The sequence below is a fragment of the Schistocerca nitens genome, chromosome 5 (genome assembly GCF_023898315.1).
Source record: "Schistocerca nitens isolate TAMUIC-IGC-003100 chromosome 5, iqSchNite1.1, whole genome shotgun sequence".
Lineage (NCBI taxonomy): Eukaryota > Metazoa > Arthropoda > Insecta > Orthoptera > Acrididae > Schistocerca > Schistocerca nitens.
In genome coordinates, this window is record NC_064618.1 from 322039118 (window position 1) to 322064190 (window position 25073).

General features: G+C 41.3%; 1 protein-coding gene across 2 annotated transcripts in view; it reads right to left on the bottom strand.

Moving 5' to 3' along the window:
* LOC126259676 (uncharacterized) overlaps positions 1–23234 on the bottom strand; it is a 74885-nt gene extending 51651 nt beyond the window's left edge. For both annotated transcript variants that reach the window (XR_007546549.1, XM_049956629.1), the window contains exons 1-2: positions 23106–23234; positions 4174–4293 (exon numbers count right to left, since the gene is read on the bottom strand). Coding sequence is in view for 1 of the 2 variants with exons in the window: in XM_049956629.1 (XP_049812586.1) it covers positions 4174–4293; positions 23106–23141 (156 nt within the window). In the remaining variant the exon portion in view is untranslated. The remainder of the gene's footprint in view (positions 1–4173; positions 4294–23105) is intronic.
* Positions 23235–25073: the final 1839 nt, after the last annotated feature.

Genomic DNA, 25073 nt, shown 5'->3' on the forward strand with positions numbered 1-25073 from the left:
ACTCCTGTTCTTGTTCAGCTGATTAGGAAGCAGTCCTAGATCAAACTGTTTGGGTGATCGACGTAACAGGTGACTGGGAAGTAAGGGCTTATTTGAATTTTGCCTCATTTTGTCATATGACTGCTGGCAGCCGTGGTTTTTTCATGTTTGTTATCTGCGATCCTTCCCTCTAGTAGCCTGATATCTTTTGTGTGGTGAGTATCGTTGTTTGATGTTTATTTTCGTCATGGAGCAGATGACAACTGAACACGTAACCAAGTGATAAAAAGCTATTACAAAAACAGTGAAAGTCCCACGACAACCGTTCGTGAATTGCGTGTGACACTGGGACGTACTGCTGCTCCAGCTGAATCATCAGATTTGCTCTAAAGGTCGTGGGTCGACAATCGGAGAACGAGAACTCCACAGAAAGAATAATTTCCTCAGATGAGGCGCACTTCCACCTCAGTTAATAGGCAGAACTGCAGGATTTTGCGTAATGAAAATCCTTGAGTGACTGTGAAAGATGAGATATATCCACAGCTGTGTGGTGTGAGTTCTGAGGAAGGAGGAGTAATCGCCCTGTACTTTTTTTAAAATGAAGAGGAGCTGCCGTCTCTGTGAACGGCGAACTGCCAAGAAGGGGACTTCGGGCCAATAGTGCCATACACACATGAATAAGCTATGGATACTGCCCCCTCCAGTACGACAACGTCCGTGTTCACAGGAATGCACAATTTGGTTCCTCGACTGACGAACATCCAGGCTCCACCGCGGACACTCAATCATACAGATATATCTGAGACTGTACGGTAAAATGGATTAGTGCAGGAATCAACGTCCGCGTAATTTGGTATCTCTGTGGCATCCATTCATCGATGAGTGTCTTCAGCTGAATATGGCATAACTGAAGGAACTTATGGACTTTCTTCCTTGCCCAGCTGAAGCCATTATCAAAGCTAGAGTCGGTGTTACAAGCTGTTAGCGGTGTGATGTCTCCTGGAACTGATTAATTGTTAGTCCTGTATTTTTATTTTGTGTATATGCACCAATGGAACTTGAGTTATAACTTGATTTTGATGCAAGTTTCATATAAAGGATGAACAGCAGAAAATAGAATATTAACAAAGGCAAATGAAGGATATAAACAGTTAGATCAACGGGCGAGTTACCATTGGTTTTATTTTTTCGATTACACTGGTACTTACAACGTGAAAGTAAAATCAGAGAATTAGTGAAGGTGCACCAAGGTGATTTTTTGGAAGCTCTATCTTTATCTGATCTGCTGTCCTACTGATTTTTCGAGCTAAGAAGAAAGCTGAGAAATTTTCAATTTTCTCAAGGACTCGATCCGATCCCATTGTCGATGATGGCAATGTAACTCAAGTTCCCGTTGCGGCTGACAGCACTAATCTGCCCCCAATGTACATATAATGTTTCACAGCAGTGTATTCTACGTGATGTCTGTTCTTCAGGAGAGACACCGCACATTCATATAACTGATAAGCCTAGTTGAGAAATGGATCCCCTCTACACAGATACATCCGACCTCCTGTGGGATGCTCTGAGTAGCGAACGGGGGTATAATGGACAGGTACTGAAATTACTTCATTACGAAAGTATTTTCAAAACGAAATGTATGAAAATTTATATTTGCCTTCTCTGTTAGAAATTTTACAAAATGCGTGTTTCACTGTTTTTGGGAGATCAGCCCCTAAGCGGATGAAATAGAGTGTGGTGTCACCGCCAGACACCACACTTGCTAGGTGGTAGCTTAAATCGGCCGCGGTCCATTAGTACATGTCGGACCCGCGTGTCGCCACTGTCAGGATCGCAGACCGAGCGCCACCACAAGGCAGGTCTCGAGAGACTGACTAGCACTCGCCCCAGTTGTACGACGACATTGCTAGCGACTACACTGATCGAAGCCTTTCTCTCATTTGCCGAGAGACAGTTAGAATAGCCTTCAGCTAAGTTAATGGCTACGACCTAGCAAGGCGCCATTTGTACCATTGCATGTATCTCAAGATAGTCTCACTTGTATCATCAGGAATGCTGTATACCAAAGGACGATATAAAAGTTAAGTGTTCTAGTATCTACGTTCTTTTCTTTATCACATTCATTACGAATCCTGTTCCAGACTTCGCGCCAGTCGGCGTGTGTGTACGTGTGCCCTTTCGGCTACCCGTCACTGTGGACTGGCTGCCTTGTCAGTCCACTACATAGAGGATTAAAAATATTGAGAAAATATTTCGTTACATTAGAAAATATTTGAAGCTAAATCTATGAAAAATGGTATTTCACTTCTGCGTTAGATATAAAAGAATATGTATTAGAGTATGAAAGTTTCTATGTAAATATCACCATAAGAATGCAAAGGCATGATTAACAAAAACCTTAGTCTCCAGTCACCACAATCGCTTTTTGGTTGGAAAAGACCATGCTTCAAGACCCTAATCAGCGTGAAAAATTTAGAAGGTGTTGCAATTTGTGAACAACATAAAAACTCATAAATCCGATTAAAAAAGAATACTGTGCAGATCACACAGTCTACGTGCATGAACCAGTCTTCCATAATTATATGGGATTCTGGGTTTATTAAGAGCAGAAAAGTTAAAATGTATTGCTTTATTTTCAAATGAGGCTACTCTGATGTTTTTAGAAGCCCGTTGACATTGATATAAAAAGAAACTGAGGAATTTGCAATCATGCTCACAGCTCTCTTGAATATAATCGGATTCGGCTTTACCGCCATCATAAGGTCTTAAAAAGCGGTGCTGTAAATCTGAAACTGGTCTGAACACAAAAATTCAACTGAAACATGAAGTTCACGACTATGGGTAATGCTAATGGTTCCCAGATATTTTTTGGTCTGTGTAATCTTTTTTGTTTTCTCGGCGATATTGGTTCTTCGTGTGCTTTCGGATGTTCAGCCGAATTGTTGATTTTACTTCAAGCACTATATTTCGACGACCGACCTAGCCGCCTTCCCCAGCTTCTCCGAGCTGTATCGCTGTGCCCACTCGCTGCCTGGGGTCCAACCACACTGTAATGTATTGCTAGTATCGCGCCGCTAGTACGACACCTGGTTCCCGCGACGCCGTTTGGTGCTCATTTGTCTTTCAGAGTTCCCAGCGTTTTCCAATTCCAGTAGATGACATGATCGCTCGACCCAGAGCCTTGCTTAACTGGAAATCCCCCTCTCGGCATATCAGGTTTTCTGATATTTGCATTTCGATACACTCCTCACTTACGCTGTCCCAGAACCATGGCTTCTACATCCCGATACTCGTCTCCTCGTATTTCGTTTCATGAATATATCCAGATAGTGCCCGGTGATCACTGATTTCTTTGGTTCTTTTATTTGGGTGTATCGCTGATGTTCCTTGCACCCCTGTTCTTTTGTTGTAATAGTGCGGGTCACTTAAGACATGGTGCGTCACATATCATAGTGTACACACCCGGCTTTCGGAGATCTAGACCGTCTTTAACATTACAGAGAAGACATTTTGTTTTTGTTTTCTTCCTTTCGACGAGATTGAAGTAAATTGTGAATAATGTTTACATAGGAGTCTAGCGATCTTTCAGAGATCTGGCTGGCATAAAACAGATAAGCGATTCTTAGCTTCTCCTTGTTTAGTAATTTCTTTCACAGACGTTGTTAATTTTCGCTATAATTCCCACTCAGTTCGTCGCTATGGGTACCCATTGCTCCAGAATACTATTCGTTGGTGCTGTAACACTTGACGAGATTCCTTAGAGTATACACAGATTGTGCTCGCGCGAAAACGTGGAGACATAGTTCAGCGTCTGTGATTTTTCTGTATAAGTTATGACTCAGGGATCCATGTGTTCTTCTGTTAATTAACATGCCGAGGAAATGTAGCTGGGCGTCTGTTCAAGTCACGTCGTAAATTTTATATTAGAGCGGGTAAAGTTTTTTCGTTGCATGTGGCCACACCACAAATGCGTCGTTCATGCACCGGTACAAAATCTTTGGTCCGAACTTGGCGCATTCTGTGGCGTTTGCTCCATATTGTTCCATGTGGTATTGCTAATGGCCATCGCGCTGCGAGACAGATGCAATTCGAAAGCTAAAACCATCGCAGAGATGCTTATCTCGCGGAACTGAGCTACTGAGCTACATCTGCTAAGTATTACACTTGCGACACCGTCAGAAAAAGCAAACTCACCTGCTTACAGTCGGTGCTGCAGATAACCTTAGCAGGCGCTGTGCAGACTACCTGTGGATTGAATATGTACGACGTCGGCACGTCGGTGACGTCCGGGCTGGCATAGGCGGCGCTCAGCAGCTGCAACAAAGAATGGTAGGAGGTCTACACTGTGTATAATAACAACCCACAACAATTGCAGTATGGTTGACAGGTCGGTCACCGAAATGATTTTCAATGTATGATTCCGATACCTTTTGTTACTGTCAACAGGAAAAAAATTTCCTAGCTTGTATAGGTCTATGAACTATGCATCATGCCATATTTAACATGCTTTGTACAAAGACTAATTACATTTTCATTTGTAATAGCCTCAAATTTCTTTGTTATACAAATACAAAATGTTGAAGTTATTAAAAACAAGTAGCAGTTAGATTTAATTAACTCTCGTAGGCCTAAGGCTGTATGCAACTTTGCACATCGACAAATTCATGACTGTTGTGGATATAGTCACGCTGAAACCACAATCAAGCCCAAATACGAAGCTAGTTGGTCAGTAACTTAGAACTGAAAGTAATTTGTTACTGACACAGATGTACAGCTGGAACAAATTAAAAACATTCAACAGCCTAGATCGCATAAATACTTCTTTATTTAAGACAGTTGGTTTCGACAGACTGTTGTCATATTCAGGTCATAAAAATCTTTTTGTTGTGAAACGTGTTCATTTTACGTTGGATCACACGCCAACATGACAACTTTGCGTGAGGTCCAACGTAAAATGAACACGTTTCGCAACAAAAAGATTGTTAAGACCTGAAGAAGACAGCAAAGTCTGTCGCAACCGGATGTCTTAAATAAAGAAGTATTTATGCAATCTAAGCCGTTGAATCTTTTCAGCAAGTAAAACGGATCGCTCCTTCGGTATTCTCAAGATAAGAAAATTCAAGCCAGAACAGAACCGCACTCGTTGACAGAGTGTGCAGCTTATACCCAAGGAATATTCCATGATGCTCGTATTTATACAAATATCAAATATTCCAGAATGCACAAACATTACAGACATATTTGAAGTTCATTCCTGAAATGATAATACTAAATGACAGATTATTGTTGGACGTCTGGTTTGAAGTGGCGACTCGCAATATAACAAGCAGCAATGCTAACCACTATGCCACGTTGTATGCGCCATAGCTTGTGGCATTGTTCCCTCATCAGCAGAAACAGCAACTACCTGATTCTAAATTTCTCTTTGGTGGAACTTGATATTGTTGGTAGTCCTCCTTCCAGCAGCGCTGACTTATCTTGCGTTTTGGTCATGTTGTTAGTATGATGAGCATCGAAGGTAGCCCCTCCAGTCAAAGATTTTCAATTGTCGAATGGGTCTTCAGTTTCCTTGCACCTCCAACCGTCGATCTGCATTTCTGGACTGTAGTAGGGCTTTATACAGAGGACATGGACGACGTCTTTTGTCTTCTTGATTATCATAATCCTCGACTTCATTTCTGATGTCTGACAAGAGAAAATGATACGATACGTCAAAGTTAGTAAGTTTTCCGATAATGCGAATTTCCATACATGCGTAAAATCCAAATCAAGTCGCCTGGGCTGTGTCTCACTGTTCGGTGCTAGGCTCTGGCTGCTACTCCCTGTGCGTCCAGGGTCTGTACACAAATCAGCTGTCTTGCTTCTTCGGTGCTGGTGATGGAATGTTTCACGTAGTCATACTAAGTATCATCCGATTGAAATGGAAACGGTGCATCCACTGTCGTTTTGACCTTATGACCTTGGTGCAGAAAGAACGGTGTGATGCTGTAGTGTCTCGCTTCGCGGTGCTTTGTGAGACTCTTATAACGGGTAGTGTTGTGTCCCTATGTCTTTGCTCCACATCAGCATACATCGAGACCATGTCTGCCAGTATTTTATTAAAACGTTCCGTGAGGCAATTCGTCTGTGGATAGTGGGCAATTGTCGTCCACTGGCGATGTCACGAACTGAAATTACCTCTGATACTAGTCTCGACAGGAAAACTTTTCCACGAGCAGAGATCATCACACAGCAAGCTCCATGATTCAAAATAATGACTTCTACAAGAAACTATCCAATTTCCAGAGCTTTGGCACTCAGCTCAGCTTTAGTGATAGCATACCTGGTGAGGTAGTCATTGCAGATTACTATCCATCGATTTAGGTTTGTCGACTTTGGCAACTTGGCCAAGAGAAGGAAGGGCGCTGCTGCATGGGGATTTGTAAGCGATATTGCAGACGTAATTTCAGTGTATGCTTCCATAGTTGACATTCCTTATAGTGGCTTACATAATGTCTAACGGTTTCGTAGCAACCCCGCCTGTGATAACCTGCATCTGATTCTGTCTAGAGTCTTCACGAATCCCAAGTGACTATATCTTGGAATATTATGGAGAAACTTCACGGTAGCTAGCCAGAGATGAGCTTGGATGATGAGCAACTATTTATGCCCCGTTGTATCGTAGTTTCTCTTATACAATCCTCCATTAAGTAATAGGCATTCTCCTTTGGTCAGTTCCTCCTGCAAGGTTTTCGGCAGTGCTGGATCTTTGTTCAATGGCCATATAATGGAGCAATGACTGAGCTTTCATCCATGCCGTTGTATTCTGCTAAATGATTCCTTAAAAAGCAGTAAGCTTCCTTGTGTTTGCGTCCACTTTTGTATCCCACTGTGACGAAGTATTCCCAGACCCAAAGTGCCCATTTTGCCAGTCGACCTGATGGACGCTGTAGGCTAGTCACTCAGCAGAGAGAATGGTGGTCCGTCACAGCACTGAGTGGTTTGCCAAGAAAATACATCCATCTCTTGTTAAAGGTCCAGACAATTGCAAGAAACTCTATCTTGGTTACACAGTAGTTCATCTCCGACTTAAGAGATTAATTTGGCAGCATAAGCTACCGTCTATGCAGCACCTTTCTGCATTTGTACTACAATTACCTCTTTTCCAAAACCACTAGCATCGGTGAGAATTTCTGTCTTGCCATTCTCGTCACGTAATGATAGAGAGCAGATTTTAGCCCCTCCTTAATATGAATCGTAGGTAGTAAAAGATAATCCGAGAAAACTTTCCGCATCACATATGTGCTGCGGAGTCGTAAAACCTGTAACTGCTGTTATTTCCTGCGGGCTGGTACAGACTTCTTCATATATGAAGACAGTAACTGTTCTCGAAAGAACAGATACCACTGATGACCGTGCAGCTTCTCTAGAATAAATGATAATTAATTGAAACCCTCAGCTGCCGACAGGTGTTGTTGATACACCTCGATGGGGGCAGCTGAACACGTGTGCCCGACCGGGGCACACATTTTCAGCTGTCCCCATCGAGGTGTATCAACAACACCTGTCGGCAGCTGAGGGTTTCAGTTAATTATCAGACTTCATCATTCACTAGGTACCCCAAGGAATATCTTTCTTGGGAGACGAAGAGGTATTTTTCGAATTCAGACCTGCAGTCAAAAACGGATGGCAAAAGGCTTTGATGTTCTCCAGGTTTCTTCAAAATAACAATAAGTCTTCTGAGTAATAAAGACGCAAAGTTCACTTAAGGTGCTGAAGCAGGTCGTCCATTATATGTTTGAAGGTGGCCGAAGCATTACACTGTCCACATGGCCTAACCTTAAGTCAGGAATTATGAAGGCAGCCTTCTCCCGACCAGCCTCATCATCCTCAACTGCCAGTAGCTTGTGCGCATGTACATAATCGAGAAATAATTCTCTGCTTTCAGGCAGTCTAGAATGTCACCAAGGAATGTCGATGGTCAGATGTCTTCCTTCGTGATTTCGCTCAGTCATCGGTATTTGATGCAGAAACGTCTTTTGCCGTCCTTCTTCTTCACAAGAACCAAAGGAGAGGACCAACAGCTATCTGAAGGTTCAGTGATGTCAACATCTTTTCCACTTCCTCCCAGATGATACACCATTCACCCAACGACTGGCCAGTGTTGATACATTGTTTTACCATGGGCTACTTACTCAGTCTTTTGTCCACTTCTGATTTGAAACCATACGAAAACTGATGCAGAAGGGCCAGCACTCGCCAACGTTGTTCCTCAGTCAGGTTAGATTCTATTGGCAGTTCGATAGTAGCTTCCTCGCCTGTGTGGCCTGTTCTTATAGCGGAACACAATTTTTCATCAATTACAATAAGCTGCCATTTCTGGTCTTGTCTGCATGTGCCTTTAGGGATTAGTTGCCGTTGCTTGTGACATTTAGAGATTTTGAGCTCTCCTGATCACCTACAATGCCTTTGGTCGTCACAGACCTGTGGATGTCTTTTGTGAGCCTGAGCAGCTTTTTAAAATTGACAAATGCTTCATAACTTAACTGAGCATCTCGACTGATGACGAAAACTCTTGTTATTGATGACAGATGGATAACAATGTCCTCACTTGCAAACAACTATAACCATAAATCTTTGTTATGTATGCTTGTTGGAACAGCTTCATCAGTCCGTGGCTCTCGTCTTCAGTCCATGATTCTTTGTGATGCCTGCAAAAAGTCCCATATGAGAATAACATCATAACTACATCTGCCCACTCGGCCGAGTCGGCAGATGATATTTGAAGGGATCGCTGTATCTAGCAGATATCTACAGAGACCAGTATTCGAATGCTGGCACATATTTTGACCGGAACTAAGGTTGGAATCTTCGTACGCGTCGGTCAAGGGCCCTGTAGATGGCGTAATATATCGCCAAAACTGGTAGCGCAGTAAAATAAGTTTGGAAATAAGTTTTTTCATCAGTCTACTGCCTGGTTTGATGCGGCCCGCCACGAATTCCTTTCCTATGCTAACCTCTTCATCTCAGAGTAGCACTTCTAACCTATGTCCTCAATTATTTGCTTGACGTATTCCAATCTCTGTCTTCCTCTACAGTTTTTGCCCTCTACAGCTCCCTCTAGTACCATGGAAGTCATTCCCTCATGTCTTAGCAGATGTCCTATCATCCTGTCCCTTCTCCTTATCAGTGTTTTCCACATATTCCTTTCCTCTCCGATTCTGCGTAGAACCTCCTCATTCCTTCCCTTGTCAGTCCACCTAATTTTCAACATTCGTCTATTGCACCACATCTCAAATGCTTCGATTCTCTTCTGTTCCGGTTTTCCCACAGTCCATGTTTCACTACCATACAATGCTGTACTACAGACGTACATCCTCAGAAATTTCTTCCTCAAATTAAGGCCGGTATTTGATATTACTAGACTTCTCTTGGCCAGAAATGCCTTTTTTGCCATAGCGAGTCTGCTTTTGATGTCCTCCTTGCTCCGTCCGTCATTGGTTATTTTACTGCCTAGGTAGCAGAATTCCTTAACTTCATTGACTTCGTGACCATCAATCCTGATGTTAAGTTTCTCGCTGTTCTCATTTCTACTACTTCTCATTACCTTCGTCTTTCTCCGATTTACTCTCAAACCCTACTCTGTACTCATTAGACTGTTCATTCCGTTCAGCAGATCATTTAATTCTTCTTCACTTTCACTCAGGATAGCAATGTCATCAGCGAATCGTATCATTGATATCATTCCACCTTGTATTTTAATTCCACTCCTGAACCTTTCTTTTATTTCCATCATTGCTTCCTCGATGTACAGATTGAAGAGTAGGGGCGAAAGGCTACAGCCTTGTCTAACACCCTTCTTAATACGAGCACTTCGTTCTTAATCGTCCACTCTTATTATTCCCTCTTGGTTGTTGTGCATATTGTATATGACCCGTCACTCCCTATAGCGTACCCCTACTTTTTTCAGAATCTCGAACAGCTTGCACCATTTTATATTGTCGAACGCTTTTTCCAAGTCGACAAATCCTATGAAAGTGTCTTGATTTTTCTTTAGCCTTGCTTCCATTATTAGCCGTAACGTCAGAATTGCCTCTCTCGCCCCTTTACTTTTCCAAAAGCCAAACTGATCGTCACCTAGCGCATTCTCAATTTTCTTTTCCATTCTTCTGTATATTATTCTTGTAAGCAGCTTCGATGCATGAGCTGTTAAGCTGATTGTGCGATATTTCTCGCACTTGTCAGCTCTTGCCGTCTTCGGAATTGTGTGGATGATGCTTTTCCGAAAGTCAGATGGTATGTCGCCAGACTCATATATTCTACACACCAACGTGAATAGTCGTTTCGTTGCCACTTCCCCCAATGATTTTAGAAATTCTGATGGAATGTTATCTATCCCTTCTGCCTTATTTGACCGTAAGTCCTCCAAAGCTCTTTTAAATTCCGATTCTAATACTGGATCCCCTATCTCTTCTAAATCGACTCCTGTTTCTTCTTCTATCACATCAGACAAATCTTCACCCTCATAGAGGCTTTCAATGTATTCTTTCCACCTATCTGCTCTCTCCTCTGCATTTAACAGTGGAATTCCCGTTGCACTCTTAATGTTACCACCGTTGCTTTTAATGTCACCAAAGGTTGTTTTGACTTTCCTGTATGCTGAGTCTGTCCTTCCGACAATCATATCTTTTTCGATGTCTTCACATTTTTCCTGCAGCCATTTCGTCTTAGCTTCCCTGCACTTCCTATTTATTTCATTCTTCAGCGACTTGTATTTCTGTATTCCTGATTTTCCGGGAACATGTTTGTACTTCCTCCTTTCATCAATCAACTGAAGTATTTCTTCTGTTACCCATGGTTTCTTCGCAGCTACCTTCTTTGTACCTATGTTTTCCTTCCCAACTTCTGTGATGGCCCTTTTTAGAGATGTCCATTCCTCTTCAACTGTACTGCCTACTGCGCTATTTCTTATTGCTGTATCTATAGCGTTAGAGAACTTTAAACGTATCTCGTCACTCCTTAGTATACTGGGGTATACTGGTGCAATGATGCATGTCCTGTCACTTTCAGCCACACCCCTTGTAGACAACTTGGACTATTAACACTATAATTTATTACCCAATTTACCAGTGTAAATTCTGACTCAACAAAGGCTGTCAAAACATAGGATAGGTTACATTGTAAAAATAGTGATTAGCTTTAAAAAATCAATATTTTTAGGAATGTTTCCGATATACGTATACCAGTACCACATTCAAAACCATGCTTCAAGACACCCCTGGTACTGTATTAAGTACAAAGGCTGGAAATTCAAAATATCACAGTGTATGTAATAATCTAACAGCCCAAGATAGTTTGCTTGTTGAAACTATTATTGGTGTGTTATATTGTATTGTTCAACATGAAGCAGGAACGTTTTGGTACCTAAATGTCCCACCTGCAGGTCTTCTGTGGAAGACAGCTGCTGGTCAAATGTGCCCTTACACATGGCAGCAAAGGAGGCTGCATCTACCTCTCAGCCTAACCCCCTCACGCTACACCCCTCGCAGCTAGACTATTTCACAGCAGCTGACTGTACCTCCCTTCAACTTCCCCACATCGCTATTAGTGCAGCCCTTCCAACATTTCAACTAGTTCCAAACATCTATATCTCAATAATTAACACTCAACCTGCTTCTGGTGATGTCACACTAACAGTGATTTTAATGTGCGACCAGGACCACCGCATGTTAGTCACCCGGTACGAGGGTTGATATGCAATAGCAGTTGACAATGCCTTGTTAAATAGATATGTGAGCTGCCTGTTACTGGAAATGTTAAGTCTTCCACAATTTGCTCCTCTACTCCAAGGTCAAAATCTCGTCAAGATGGATATCTGTATGATGTCACAATCAAACATGGAGATCCAAGATGACATCAGTGCCACCACCCGTGTAATTGATCCCCTACATCCTTATATGCAAGTATGTGCCAGCCCTTCCTTTTCCACACCACCTGCTCCCTCCACTCCAACCTTGAGGGCTATATGAGACTTTTCATAGCATAAAATAACGAATTTCATACAAACCGAATGTGTTTATACATATTATTAACAGTAGAAGCTTTGTACACTCTCATGGTAAATTAATTTTGTTTCGCATTTTTCTCTCGAAAAAATATAAAAGTATCGATGTACTGGGAATGATTCATAGATGACATAAGGTGACGTCAGCTACAAAATTCAGATATTTGCTACAACTTTCCTGCAGTGAGATATTGTCCATTACTACTGTGAATCCTTATTTATACTGTGCTACCCAGGTCACGTGGCGCTGCTGGCCAATGAAGACACGACGGAGTGGGATTGCTGGCAGCTAGGCCACCAGTAACCTATAGCCATGCTGTCTGTTCATACTGTTATGGCATTTAATTATTAGTATAGATCCTCTTATTACCTGTTGCTACATCTACAGCTGCTGAGCAAGCACGCAGGATTCTTGGAAAGTAATGTATCAACCATAGTCTTGGTGGTGTTCCTCTACAGCTACTTTACTGTATTGTGTTCACGCTCCATGTGAAATTAATCGCTCTATTGGTTTCGTCAGTGTGGACTTCGTCACATGCACATCAAATCTCATAAATGTCTACCGTGTGAAGATAATCTACAGAACCTTTTAATAGGCTTTAACATATCCCTGATCTTGCAATCACTCTTGAATATTGGTCTATTTCCTCCATGTTCACTGACGCCTCTCATACAAGGAAGCGACCAAAAGGAAGCGCCTTTATCGGCTTCATGTTTACTAGAGACCATTCACGTCATGCTTAATGTTATCAGCGTCTGTAAAAACGGTGCAAGATAGCGAAACGAGGTTTTCCGCAAATGATAGCATGTGTCTTATCGTACAAACAATAATCTAAACATTCTTATCTACCGAGATATGAACTACAGTCTTTGTTGACGGATCGACGTACTTTCTAACAACTTTTAATGTGTCATAAAAGACTGAGATAAGGAGGTACCTATACCTTTTATAGAGAGATTGATGTACTTTATAACAACATGTAATATCTCATCCAAGAATAATACTTTGTAATATCATCTTACTTGAAGCATTCTAAGTCTGTGGCAAGGAATACTTATGTGACGGAACACAGTGCATTCTACTGGAAGATCGCTCTCCCACATCTCAACACAAACGATTTAGCAGACTAGATCAGTTCTACCAAATGACTGCCCACTAATGTTGATGCTATGTAGAGGAAAGTATCATCACTGGACAATCGTAAGGAATTGCATAAAACCGAGAACAAAATTTCCTCTATGTGTAATGGCAGATGCTAACATCAAATATGTGATAACAGCTGTAATAAAGAGGAAGGACTTGGTAGTATCTGATCAGAAGATTAGTGGCAAACAAGGAAGAAGAATAATCATGTGATTATGTTATATGTATGAGATAGATAAAATTAACATTGTCTTTAAATAATTACATGTGTTTAATTTACAATCAAGCAGAGTACTACATTTCCCTGTAATATTTTTATAGATGAGACACATTTTCATATTATTATTACAAACTGAGAGAGTCATAAAAGCATTCTTACTTCAAATCAAACAATCATGTTGGGCGAACATCCGCAACTGAGCATTATGCTAGAGGATGAAAATACCGCTTCAGATGTAAATTTCTTTTATCACGACCGGTTTCGGGCTCTCATACGCCCATCCTCAGGTATCGTAACTTTGCTGTGGCTCCCGAGAGCCGCGGTGGACGTGTACCGGGCGCGGTTTGCAGTACAGTTGCGACACCTGAGGATGGGCTTATGAGAGCCCGAAACCGGTCGCGATAATAAAAGAAATTTAAAACTGAAGCGGTATTTTCAACCTCCAGGTTACTTCAAATATCAGAACAGCTGTAGTCACAATTAGCAGTGACGCGTGGTACAAAGATCAAGCTAAGCTTGTCAACAAGTCATGGCCAAGCTGTACACTGAGGTGACAAAAATCATGGGATACATCCTAATATCATGTCGGACTTCCTTCTGCCTAGTTAGTGCAGAAAGTCTATGTAGCATGGACTCAACAAGCCCTTGGAAGTGCTCTCCAGAAACACTAAGTTGACTACAGCCTTCCATAATTGCGAAAGTGTTGTCAGTACAAGATTTTGTGCACTGATCTCTCGATTATGTCCCATAAATGTTCGATGGGATTGATGTTGGGTTATCTCGTGCCCAAAACATTCGCTCGAACTGCCCAGAATGTTCTTCAAACCAATTGCAAACAACTGTAGCTCAGTGGGATGGTGCATTGTCATCCATAAAAATTCCATCTTTGATTGGGAACATAAAAGTCTACGTGTGGCTGCAGATGGTCTCAAGTAGCCGAAAATAGCCACTTCAGTCAATGATCGGTTCAGATGGACCACAATACCCAGTCCATTTCATGTAAACACATCACACACCACTCTGGAGCCACCACCAACTAGCAGAGTGCCTTGTTGACAACATAAGGTCTGTGCTACGCCCTAAATCTACCGTCAGCTCACACCGACTGAAATTGGAGCTCATCTGACCAGGCCACGATTTTCCAGTCGTCTAGAGTAACCGATATGGTCAGGAGCCCAGGAGAGGCGCTACAGCCATTTTCAAGCTGTCAGCAAAGGCACTCGCGTTGGTCATCTGCTGCCATGGCCCATAAAGCCAAATTGCCCATCACTGTCCTAATGGATACGCGTTCATCATGTCCTACATTGATTTCTGCGGTTGTTTCACACAGTGTTTCTCGTCTGTTGGCACTGATAACTCTTGCGAAAATGCTGCTGCTCTCGGTTGTTAAGTGAAGACCGTCGGCCACTGCGTTGTCCGTGATGAGAGGTAGTCCCTGAAATTTGGTATTCTCGGCACGCTCTTGACATTTTGGAGGTTGGAATATTGAATACCCCGACGATTTACGAAATGGAATGCTCCCTGCATCTAGCTCCAACTACTATTCCATGTTAAAATCATGTGGCTATAATGAAGTTAGACACCTTTTCACATGAATCGTCTGAATATAAATAACAGATACATCAATGAACTGCTCTTTTATACCTTGTGTACGGGATACTATCACCATCTGCATGTATGCATATTCCTAAACCATGATTTTTGTCACCTGCATGTACTTGTAAGTGGCAACATGTGGGTCATGCGTATTTTTTCATTCCTGTAGAATAATGAAGGTACAAGAGTCTTGATACACGTGATTAGCGCTTTTTGATAGATAATGCAGACAATGTTTATTTTTGGATGGGTGACTGAATTTTTTCATTCAGTATCACAGATCTATAATCATACTTGCGTACTACGATAGGCAACAAGCCTGTGCTTTTAGCTTACACACTCGGAAGCTCCTAGTTAGGGATGAAACTGTAAGGTATGGTGACTTTCCACAGCTATTTATGATACCTGCAGATATATTCTACATCTAGATTTACGTGACTACCATTCAGTTCACGACTGAGTTCAAACGGTTCAAATGGCTCTGAGCACTATGGTACTTAACATCTATGGTCATCAGTCCCCTAGAACTTAGAACTACTTAAACCGAACTAACCTAAGGACATCACACAACACCCAGTCATCACGAGGTAGAGAAAATCCCTGACACCGCCGGGAATCGAACCCGGGAACACGAGCGTGGGAAGCGAGAACGCTACCGCACGACCACGAGCTGCGGACCACGACTGAGTGGCTGGCAGAGGATACCCTGTACGATATTCAAGCTATTTCTCTACCATTCCACTCTCGAATAGTGCACCTTTCCTAGTTTCATAACAATGATCATTTCTCCCTTTGTCAGTGGCTGCGAGCAATTATTTTTTCGCATTTGAGGGAGAAGGTTGGTGACTGTAATTTCACGGAAAAGATTCCGCAGCAGCGGAAAGCGCCTTTCAAAAAATGGTTCAAATGGCTCTGAGCACTATGGGACTCAACTGCTGTGGTCATAAGTCCCCTAGAACTTAGAACTACTTAAACCTAACTAACCTAAGGACAGCACACAACACCCAGCCATCACGAGGCAGAGAAAATCCCTGACCCAGCCGGGAATCGAACCCGGGAACCCGGGCGTGGGAAGCGAGAACGCTACCGCACGACCACGAGATGCGGGCGGATAGCGCCTTTGTTTTAATGATTGCCACCCCAGCTTGCATATCATATCTATGACACTTTCTTGCCTACTTCTCGATAGTAAAAAGTGAGCTGCCCTTATTTAAACTTTTTCGATGTCCTCCGTCAAACCTATCTGATGCCAGTCCCATCTGAAGTCAATCTCATACCGCGCAGCAATACTCCAGAAGAGGACACACTAGCATAGTCTAGGCAGTCTCTTTAGTAGACGTGTTGCATCATCTAAGTGTTCTGCCAATAAAACGCAGTCTTTGTTTAGCTTTCTCCATCAGATTATCTATGTAATTGTTGCAGTTTAAGATACTTGGAATTGTAATCCTTAATCATTTAGTTGAACCGACAGTCTTTAGGTTTGTGCAATTTGTCATCTAACGTAAATTCAACGGATTCATTTCAAAATTACAGTTGTGGGTCTATAACACTTGTCTTGAGAATGCCAGATATCACTTATGTTTTACTCAGTAACTTTCTGTCAGTTATTACGAATCCTTTTGACAGGATATCGCCTGACCTTTCTGATAGGAAATCGTCAATCTAGTCACACAACTGAGACGATATTCTATAAGCACAAAATTTGATTAGTAGTCGCTTGTGATGAATAGTATCTAATGCCTTCTGGAAATCTGGAAACATGGAGTCAATTTCTGATTCCCTGGCGATAGCACTCATTACTTTACGTTAGCATAGAGATATTTGTGTTTCAGAAGACCGTTTTTTGTGAATCCGTCCTGAGTATTTGTTAATAAATCGTTTTTCTTTTTCAGGGTGATTCATAATGTTCGAACACAGTAATAGTTCCAGAATCCTACTGCAAATTGACGTTAATGATACGGATCTGTAATTCAATGGATTGCTCTTAATTAGTACACTTAGAAAGACGATGTCGATTTTGATCTGACGACGGCACATGCCACCGCGGGTATACTACATGTACTGCTAATGCTTTCATTGTCGTCCGCCAACGTATAGCGTAGTGGTATAGCTACCAGAACGCCATCTGTGTCTGTCCTTTAATACGGAACTCTGACAGCCAGAAGGCTCAGTTGAGTGCAAACGTGTGAAGCAAGCAGGTAACCATGCAACGCAACGCAGACCCACTCGTCGTTCCTACAGACAACTTGAGTTTGCATGGTGTCAAATTGTGGCGTTCCGAGTGGTGGGGTGGTCCTTTTGTAGAATAGCCACACAAGTTGGATTTGCTGGTAACAGTGATCACGTGAACATTCTCACACGTGAACAGCACAGCATCAACGTGCACTGCTCGACTGGTGCCGTTAGAGCATCTCTTGGAAGATGGCATGGCGGACCGTGGTCTTCAGCGTTGAAAACAGATTCTGCCTGCACACAAGTGACGTAACTGGTGAGTTCTGTCTCCTAGAGTGCATTCGTCCAAGACAGACTGGCCCCAGCCCAGGCATTACGGTCTGGGGTGTGATAAGCTACAACTCTCGCTCACCTGCAGTGTTTCTGGAGGGGTTGCTAACCAGCACTCGGTACGTGCAAAATATTGTCACAAACGTTCTTTTGCCGTTCTTTCAACGCAAAGGCAGGGTATTGTTCCAACAGAATAGTTCGCTGTTAGCAAAGCACTCGGGTCCGTCGTCTGCTGACATATACCATTAACGCCAGATTTCGCCGCACTGTCCTAAGGGATAGGTTTGTCGTACGTCCCACATTGTTTCCTGCGGTTATTTCACGCAGTGTTACTTGTCTGTTAGCACTGACAACCCCACGCAACCGCCGCTGCTCTCGGTCGTTAAGTGAAGACGGTCGGTCACTACCTCGTCCATAGTGAGAGGTAATGCCTGGCATTTGACATTCTCGAAACACTCTTGACACTGTGGATCTCGGAATATTGGACTTTCTAACGCTTTCCGAAGTGGAATGTCCCATGCGCCTTCCTCCAACTGCCATTCTGCGTTCAAAGTCAGTTAATTCCCGTTGTGTGACCTTAATCCCGTTGGAAATATTCTCACGTGAATCACCTGAGTTCAACCCGCAGCTTCGCCAACGCACTGCCCTTTTATACCTTGTGTACGCGATACTGCCGACATCTGTATATGTGTCTATCGCTATCTCGTGACTAGTCAACTGAATGTAGCTGTTCTCATGCTTTAAGTAAGAATATTTTCATGCTGTTCTCAGGGGGGAATAATGATGTGGAATTATCTCTTATCTTTAAAAGTAATACAGGGAAATGTAGTATCATGCTTAGTTAGAAATTAAACGCATGTTTTAACTTTTTAAAAATAACATAAATTTTATTATTCTCATATTTAAAAGCCTATCAATACATGGTTATTGTTCTTCCTTGCTCGTCACTAATCTGCTAATTAGATCCCGCTTTGTTATAGCTTTCCTCTTTCTTATAACCATTATCATATATTCAAATTTAGCATCTTTCATTATACACAGTGGAAATTTTTCCTCGGTTTTATGCAGTTCCTAACGACTGTAAAATTGTGATTCTTTCTCACAACAGAAGCACTGTCAGCGAGCAATCGTAGAGAACTGCTGATCCAATCTCCTAAATCATTTATCTGTACTGACATGTGAGAAAGCCATCGTCCAGTATAACGCACTGTGTTCTATTACTTGAATATTCCTTGACTAAGGCTTAAAATGTTTCAAATAGGATTGTATTAGAGTGACTCATACTCACTGCATGTGTCTCACACAAAAGGACAATAGTAACTGCCTGTTTACTAACACACCATAAGAGTTCTTTCACCCTTATGTAATATATATGCATTCGAGATCCTATTGTGGTGACAACACACAGATACATTGCGACAGTTATAGCTTTACAGCTGTAACATATCACACCAAGAACCAGCCCATAATTTAGTTGAGATTGCAGTATCTGAGACACGATGAAAGAAGTGGCGTTAGAGGCAGGCAACAGATGGTTAAGTGAGTACCAATCTCGTGAGAAATTGCTCCACTTTAGTGGGAGGATAATCTGACTCTTTGCCGCAGCAGAAGCTCGTGTGCCAAATTTCTAAGGTTCATTTACTAATATTTGATAAAGTAAAATTCTGATTTAGTTTTACATCATGCTGAATACACTCTCAATAGTACGCTATCATACATTTAAGTCGGAACTCATTTTTGTAACAAATCTTGTTGACATTTGAATAACGATATTAAGATTAAGCACTTTGTGAGTCTTTGGCTCCCGCCAAAAGCCGGAAACCACACGAAGTTATTCAGGTTGCCTTGTCAACCAGGCACAAGGGGTGCACACTATGGTTTGTGTTGCAGGCCTGATAATCAAGATTTCGGTTGCATGCCTTATGAAGTTGTATTCAGTAACCGAGACTCTGCATGCAAAGCAGAGAAGTATAGATTAGAAGTGTTTATTTTTGTGAACTTCATTTTTCTAAGATTTTTTTATGTAATAGACTTGTGATTGTTTCTAACATGATCTGTGAATCATATGCCTTACAGGCATGAAAGTAAGGGCATATGGGCTATCAGACCAATTGTGTGGTTGGATTGAAGAGTTCCTAGATAACAAAACGCAGCATGTCATTCTCAATGGAGAGAAATCTTCCGAAGTAAAAGTGATTTCAGGTGTGCCGCAGGGGAGTGTCATAGGATCGTTTCTATTCACAATATACATAAATGACCTCGTGGATGACATCGGAAGTTCACTGCGGCTTTTTGCAGATGATGCTGTGGTGTATCGAGAGGTCGTAACAATGGAAAATTGTACTGAAATGCAGGAGGATCTGCAGCGAATTGACGCATGGTGCAGGGAATGGCAATTGAATCTCAATGTAGACAAGTGTAATGTGCTGCGAATACATAGAAAGACAGATCCCTTATCATTTACCTACAAAATAGCAGGTCAGCAAATGGAAGCAGTTAATTCCATAAATTATCTGGGAGTACGCATTAGGAGTGATTTAAAATGGAATGATCATATAAAGTTGATCGTCGGTAAAGCACACGCCAGACTGAGATTCATTGGAAGAATCCTAAGGAAATGCAATCCGAAAACAAAGGAAGTAGGTTACAGTACGCTTGTTCGCTCATTGCTTGAATACTGCTCAGCAGTGTGGGATCCGTACCAGATAGGGTTGATAGAAGAGATAAAGAAGATCCAACGGAGAGCAGCACGCTTCGTTACAGGATCATTTAGTAATCGCGAAAGCGTTACGGAGATGATAGATAAACTCCAGTGGAAGACACTGCAGGAGAGACGCTCAGTAACTCGGAACAGGTTTTTGTTAAAGTTTCGAGAACATACCTTCACCGAAGAGTCAAGCAGTATATTGCTCCCTCCTACGTATATCTCGCGAAGAGACCATGAGGATAAAATCAGAGAGATTAGAGCCCACACAGAAGCATACCGACAATCCTTCATTCCACAAACAATACGAGACTGGAATAGAAGGCAGAACCGATAGAGGTACTCAGGGTACCCTCCGCCACACACCGTCAGGTGGCTTGCGGAGTATGGATGTAGATGTGGATATTTACAACGTATATTATATGCAGTTTGATGCTTCAAAACAAAGTGTTCTGTGTTGTGAGTGAATAAATGAAGCATCTGGCATAACAAATCTGGAACTTCACAGATCACTGCGTAGATCTGATAACCTTAGCCATCTCAGCAGTTATTTTACAGCCGTACCCCTACAACAACGAGCGTGTGACATCAGCATTAGATTTTCACTGGAACAAAGACTTCTATAGATAACCTCAGGTTAGTGGGGTATAACAGAATCTGTAATCTGATGTGGTACAATACGCCCAGGTCCCTCGCATGCCCCCATTTCTATTCGAATGAAAATAGTTATATGTTATTCGTGGTAACACGGGGTAGGGAAAGGAAGAATAAATTATTAAAATTAATACTGTGAATTCGTATTGCATTGGACAGTAATTAAACATGCAACATTCGATGTTTAGCTCTGACCTAATGGGAATTCCACAACCTCCTTCTCAATCGTTCTTCATCTTCTTCCTTCGTACCTCTGTACAGACACACACATACAGGAGACGTGGGTGCAGCGTCTTGCACTCCCCTGTGTCTGTGGCATATCTGGCAGTGGCTGATCTCGTGGAAGATGCACACAAAGAAATTCTCTAGGCAACCTGTACGAGTTGATGGACATAGCTATCCAGTCACATCTGCAAAGCCGCCAGAAATACGCAATGTATTGTGTGCTCTTGACGAACTTGTTTGTTGAAATAGACACGTGAAAACATCCATTTCCCGATGGTTAAGAAAACCGAACTTTCCTTCTTCAGTGTTATAATCCTCGAATAGATATATCATGCAATAAATATATACTAATGAGTGTTAAAAACACGATTTGTGGTCCTTAAAAGGTACGATATGTGACATCGACATATTAAGACGTTCCTGCTCCAAGTATAACAGCTGCAGTGCATTAAAACATGTTTTCAATAGTTTTAACAAGCTAGTTATCTTAGCCTAACAGACTTTTACTTAATGCAGTTCTGATATTTTAAATTTCTAAGCATTTTTAATTACTACCACGCCTGAGGCGCTCTTTAGCATAGTTTTTAAAGTGAACCAGGCATGCACATTATTTTAATTGCCTGCCCTGTAACATCATAGGCATGACCTTATGCGGACTTACGCAACACTTACCGCATCCGAAGATTTGATAGCGACTTTGGGTCATAATTTATACTAATTGGGTAATAAATTACAGCAATAACAGCACAAGTGGTTCTGACAGGATGTGGCTGAAAATGATGAGTCATTCATCACCGCACCAACTGACAGCAGAACAGCCAGCTAATTATACAGTAACTAATTGGCCTAGAAGATAGGTGGACTGGGAAGTGGATGACATTAAGAGTGGTACGTGAGGGAGTGGATCATAAAGGATTCCACGAGTATATCCCAGGCAATAGGAGAATAGCAATAGAGGAATATCGCATTGTTGTCATCGAAATGGCGTAGAAAAGAAGGGGGAAGAGTTCGGAGGGTGGAGGGGGTGACCTTAAAAGTTACAAGTGCGGGAATGGATGATTAAACACCTGGATCCTCATAAGGCATGGATATACGGATTGAAATTAGCACAAGTACTCTCTTTGTTCCAGTACGGTTTTAGCTGTTATCAGAAGCAAGTACTGGATTTCTACACTCTGTATGTGTGTTTCTTGTACCAACATTCTATTACAGTTTCAAAGGATCCAATATATGTTGCCAAAGTAAAATCTGTGTCACACAAAATGTGTGGCATGCATCGTCATCTATATGTCACAGTTTCGTCTTGACATGTATCTCTATTATTAGTTAATATAGTCTTAATTTACAGCGATAACCAACTTATATTAGAGTTCACTGATCCATAATGTAAAAGGCTGTCTTTCATATTGTGCTGGTTGGATATACATGTGGACCACGTTTGTAACATAATGACTTAATCGGGTTGAGTTGAGAACGATAGTGCTAGACATAAGTATACAAAAGTTACTAGTATATTATCAAAATAAAATTCACTGTTATTTTATTTTCATGTACATCAAACGATACCATTTGCTCTGCAGAATATGACTCTAGAATAAAATTTTGTGTAGACAGTGTATTGGAAGGAAATAAATTGTTTCATATTGTGTTTTCATTAATTAGCATTAATTAAAATAATTCTATGTATGGTATTCAGAACTCCTTCCCCAATTCCGTTACTACAATTGTATATATATATATATATATATATATATATATATATATATATATGACAAATAATCGATTAGATGATTTGTGTAGTAACATACACAGTAAGTGGATTATTATTTTAGACAAATATAACGCTAACAGACACATGACCACTCTGTCATCTGAGCATAGTTTCCCATACATCATTTTAAGTTATTATTATGGCATTTGTTTTAAAAACTGTTGGAACTATTCTTCCTCTCATGTTAGAATAATTGTACAATTTTTCCGCCTCTAACGGTGTAGATGAGAACGTGCAACTTAACTAGAAACACATAAGCTCACTTACCAAAAACGCTATCTTTACACCTGTCAGCAGCTCCATGTTGACCTGAATGATTTCGGATGTACTGGACTAGCTATTTAAATACTTATGACTAATCTTGAGTTTATCAAGGGATGTACGAGATAGTGTTGGTATCAGAAAAATTCTTGCGGACACTTTTGAAGATTTGATAACTGTTATCGAATCACTTGATGCCGTATACGTTGGAGCGGTTTACGAATAATCATAGATTCGTAAGTGGGATTTGATTATATGAAGTAGATGAGTCTAGAGTAGTGTTGTATACCGTCAGGTATATCACAGTCTGAAGTGATATGTGATGTTTTATGCATCTCAAGTAGGCCTCTTGCACAACAGCACAGTCGAAGGCTTCATAAAAGTTGGTTGGTTTAAGGTATAAAGGGACCAAACGACGGGGTCATCAGTCCCTACTTCATAACAGAAGTCATCTTCACGACAATATCTGTGGGAGACGTATTATTAATACTACTCCAGTAGTTCATTATACTAACACTTCTTCACTATTTCACTTAGCTTATCAAACAAACGTTTGTTCTCTTTTTGTACAATATCAGTACTGGCCTTGCAATAAGCAAAAATGTAATTCATTCAAATTATTGTTTGTTATGTAGCGGAAAGACAGTAGTATTTTCTTTTTTTTCACAAGTTCCTTGACATCAGATTATATGTGACAGTATATTAATTTTAAAATAATTTTTCAAAGCCCTTTTAAGACTACAATTAGCTTTCAGCACATTATACCATTGTCAGACCGATATGCACAGCTTCGTTAATCGTATGCATAATTAAGAATTAGATCGTTATACACTGTTTTGCTTTTAATCAGATTTGTGTGACTGTTACAGATGATTTCGTCCTGTATGTCTCTTTCCTGAAGCAACGACTGCACTCTCACCACCACAGCTTTACTTCCACCAGCTCACAGAGGTTCTCCTGCTACCTTACGGACTAGCACTCCTGAAAGGAGTATATTACGGAGAAAATGACTTAGCCACGGCTTATGGTACGTATTGTTCGCTGACAGAAGTTTCACTCTGTAATGGAGTGTGCGCTGATTGTAAGTTCTAGGCAGATTTAAACTTTGTACCAGACCAGGATGCAAATGAGGAACCTTCGCCTTCCACGGGTCGTGAGTCATCCCTGAATAGCTCAGTCGCTGGAGCATTTTCCCGCGATTGGAAATAAAGGCTAAGAAAGACGTACCTTCAGACTGTTAAACAGCTCACTTGAGTAATAATTAATATAATGAGACGAATGTGTTCCTAGACATTATCGACAGAATCAAAAATAATCCAGATTTCTTCACTAGTGTGAATCACTTGCGATATGTAACTGATTCTCGAGATATTTGTTTTCTTTTTATTGTTGCCTTCAGAAGAAACTCTCAAGCAATTTTCTTTTAAAAAAAGTACCGGAAACAGAAAACCACTGAATCGCTTCAGATCGAACACAGTGGACATTTTGATGCTCCATGTTCTACACTTTTTTCCACGAATATTCTTTTTTTTCCAAATAACATTTATATACTTAATCAAACCCGCTATTTGCTGAAGCTCTGTGTGATTTTCGTCTTGCTCTCAAGATCAAAACCAACATGAAAGCACAATCCTGGCAGAGTCGATACGATCAGAGTGCAGTAACCCAGAAGCTGGACTCATGTAGAGTTTTTCCAGCATCACTGTGAAGACTGGAAACGATATGCACACCCATGTACTCGTGCAACAGTCTTGCTTTATTAAACTGAAACTCATCGTTACTTTTCTAGGATCATTGTTTATCTGTAAAGTATTAAAAAGTTGAAGAAGTTGTGATTTGCTCCAGAAGTAAGCTGGGATAACTTAGCCTAGAGATCACCGCTTGAGAAATACGGGCTCGAGGCAATTCAGTCAGAAAGGTTTAACAAGTCAAAAAATATTCAAGAAGCCGTGTGTCATCGGCTACAGGATTAAA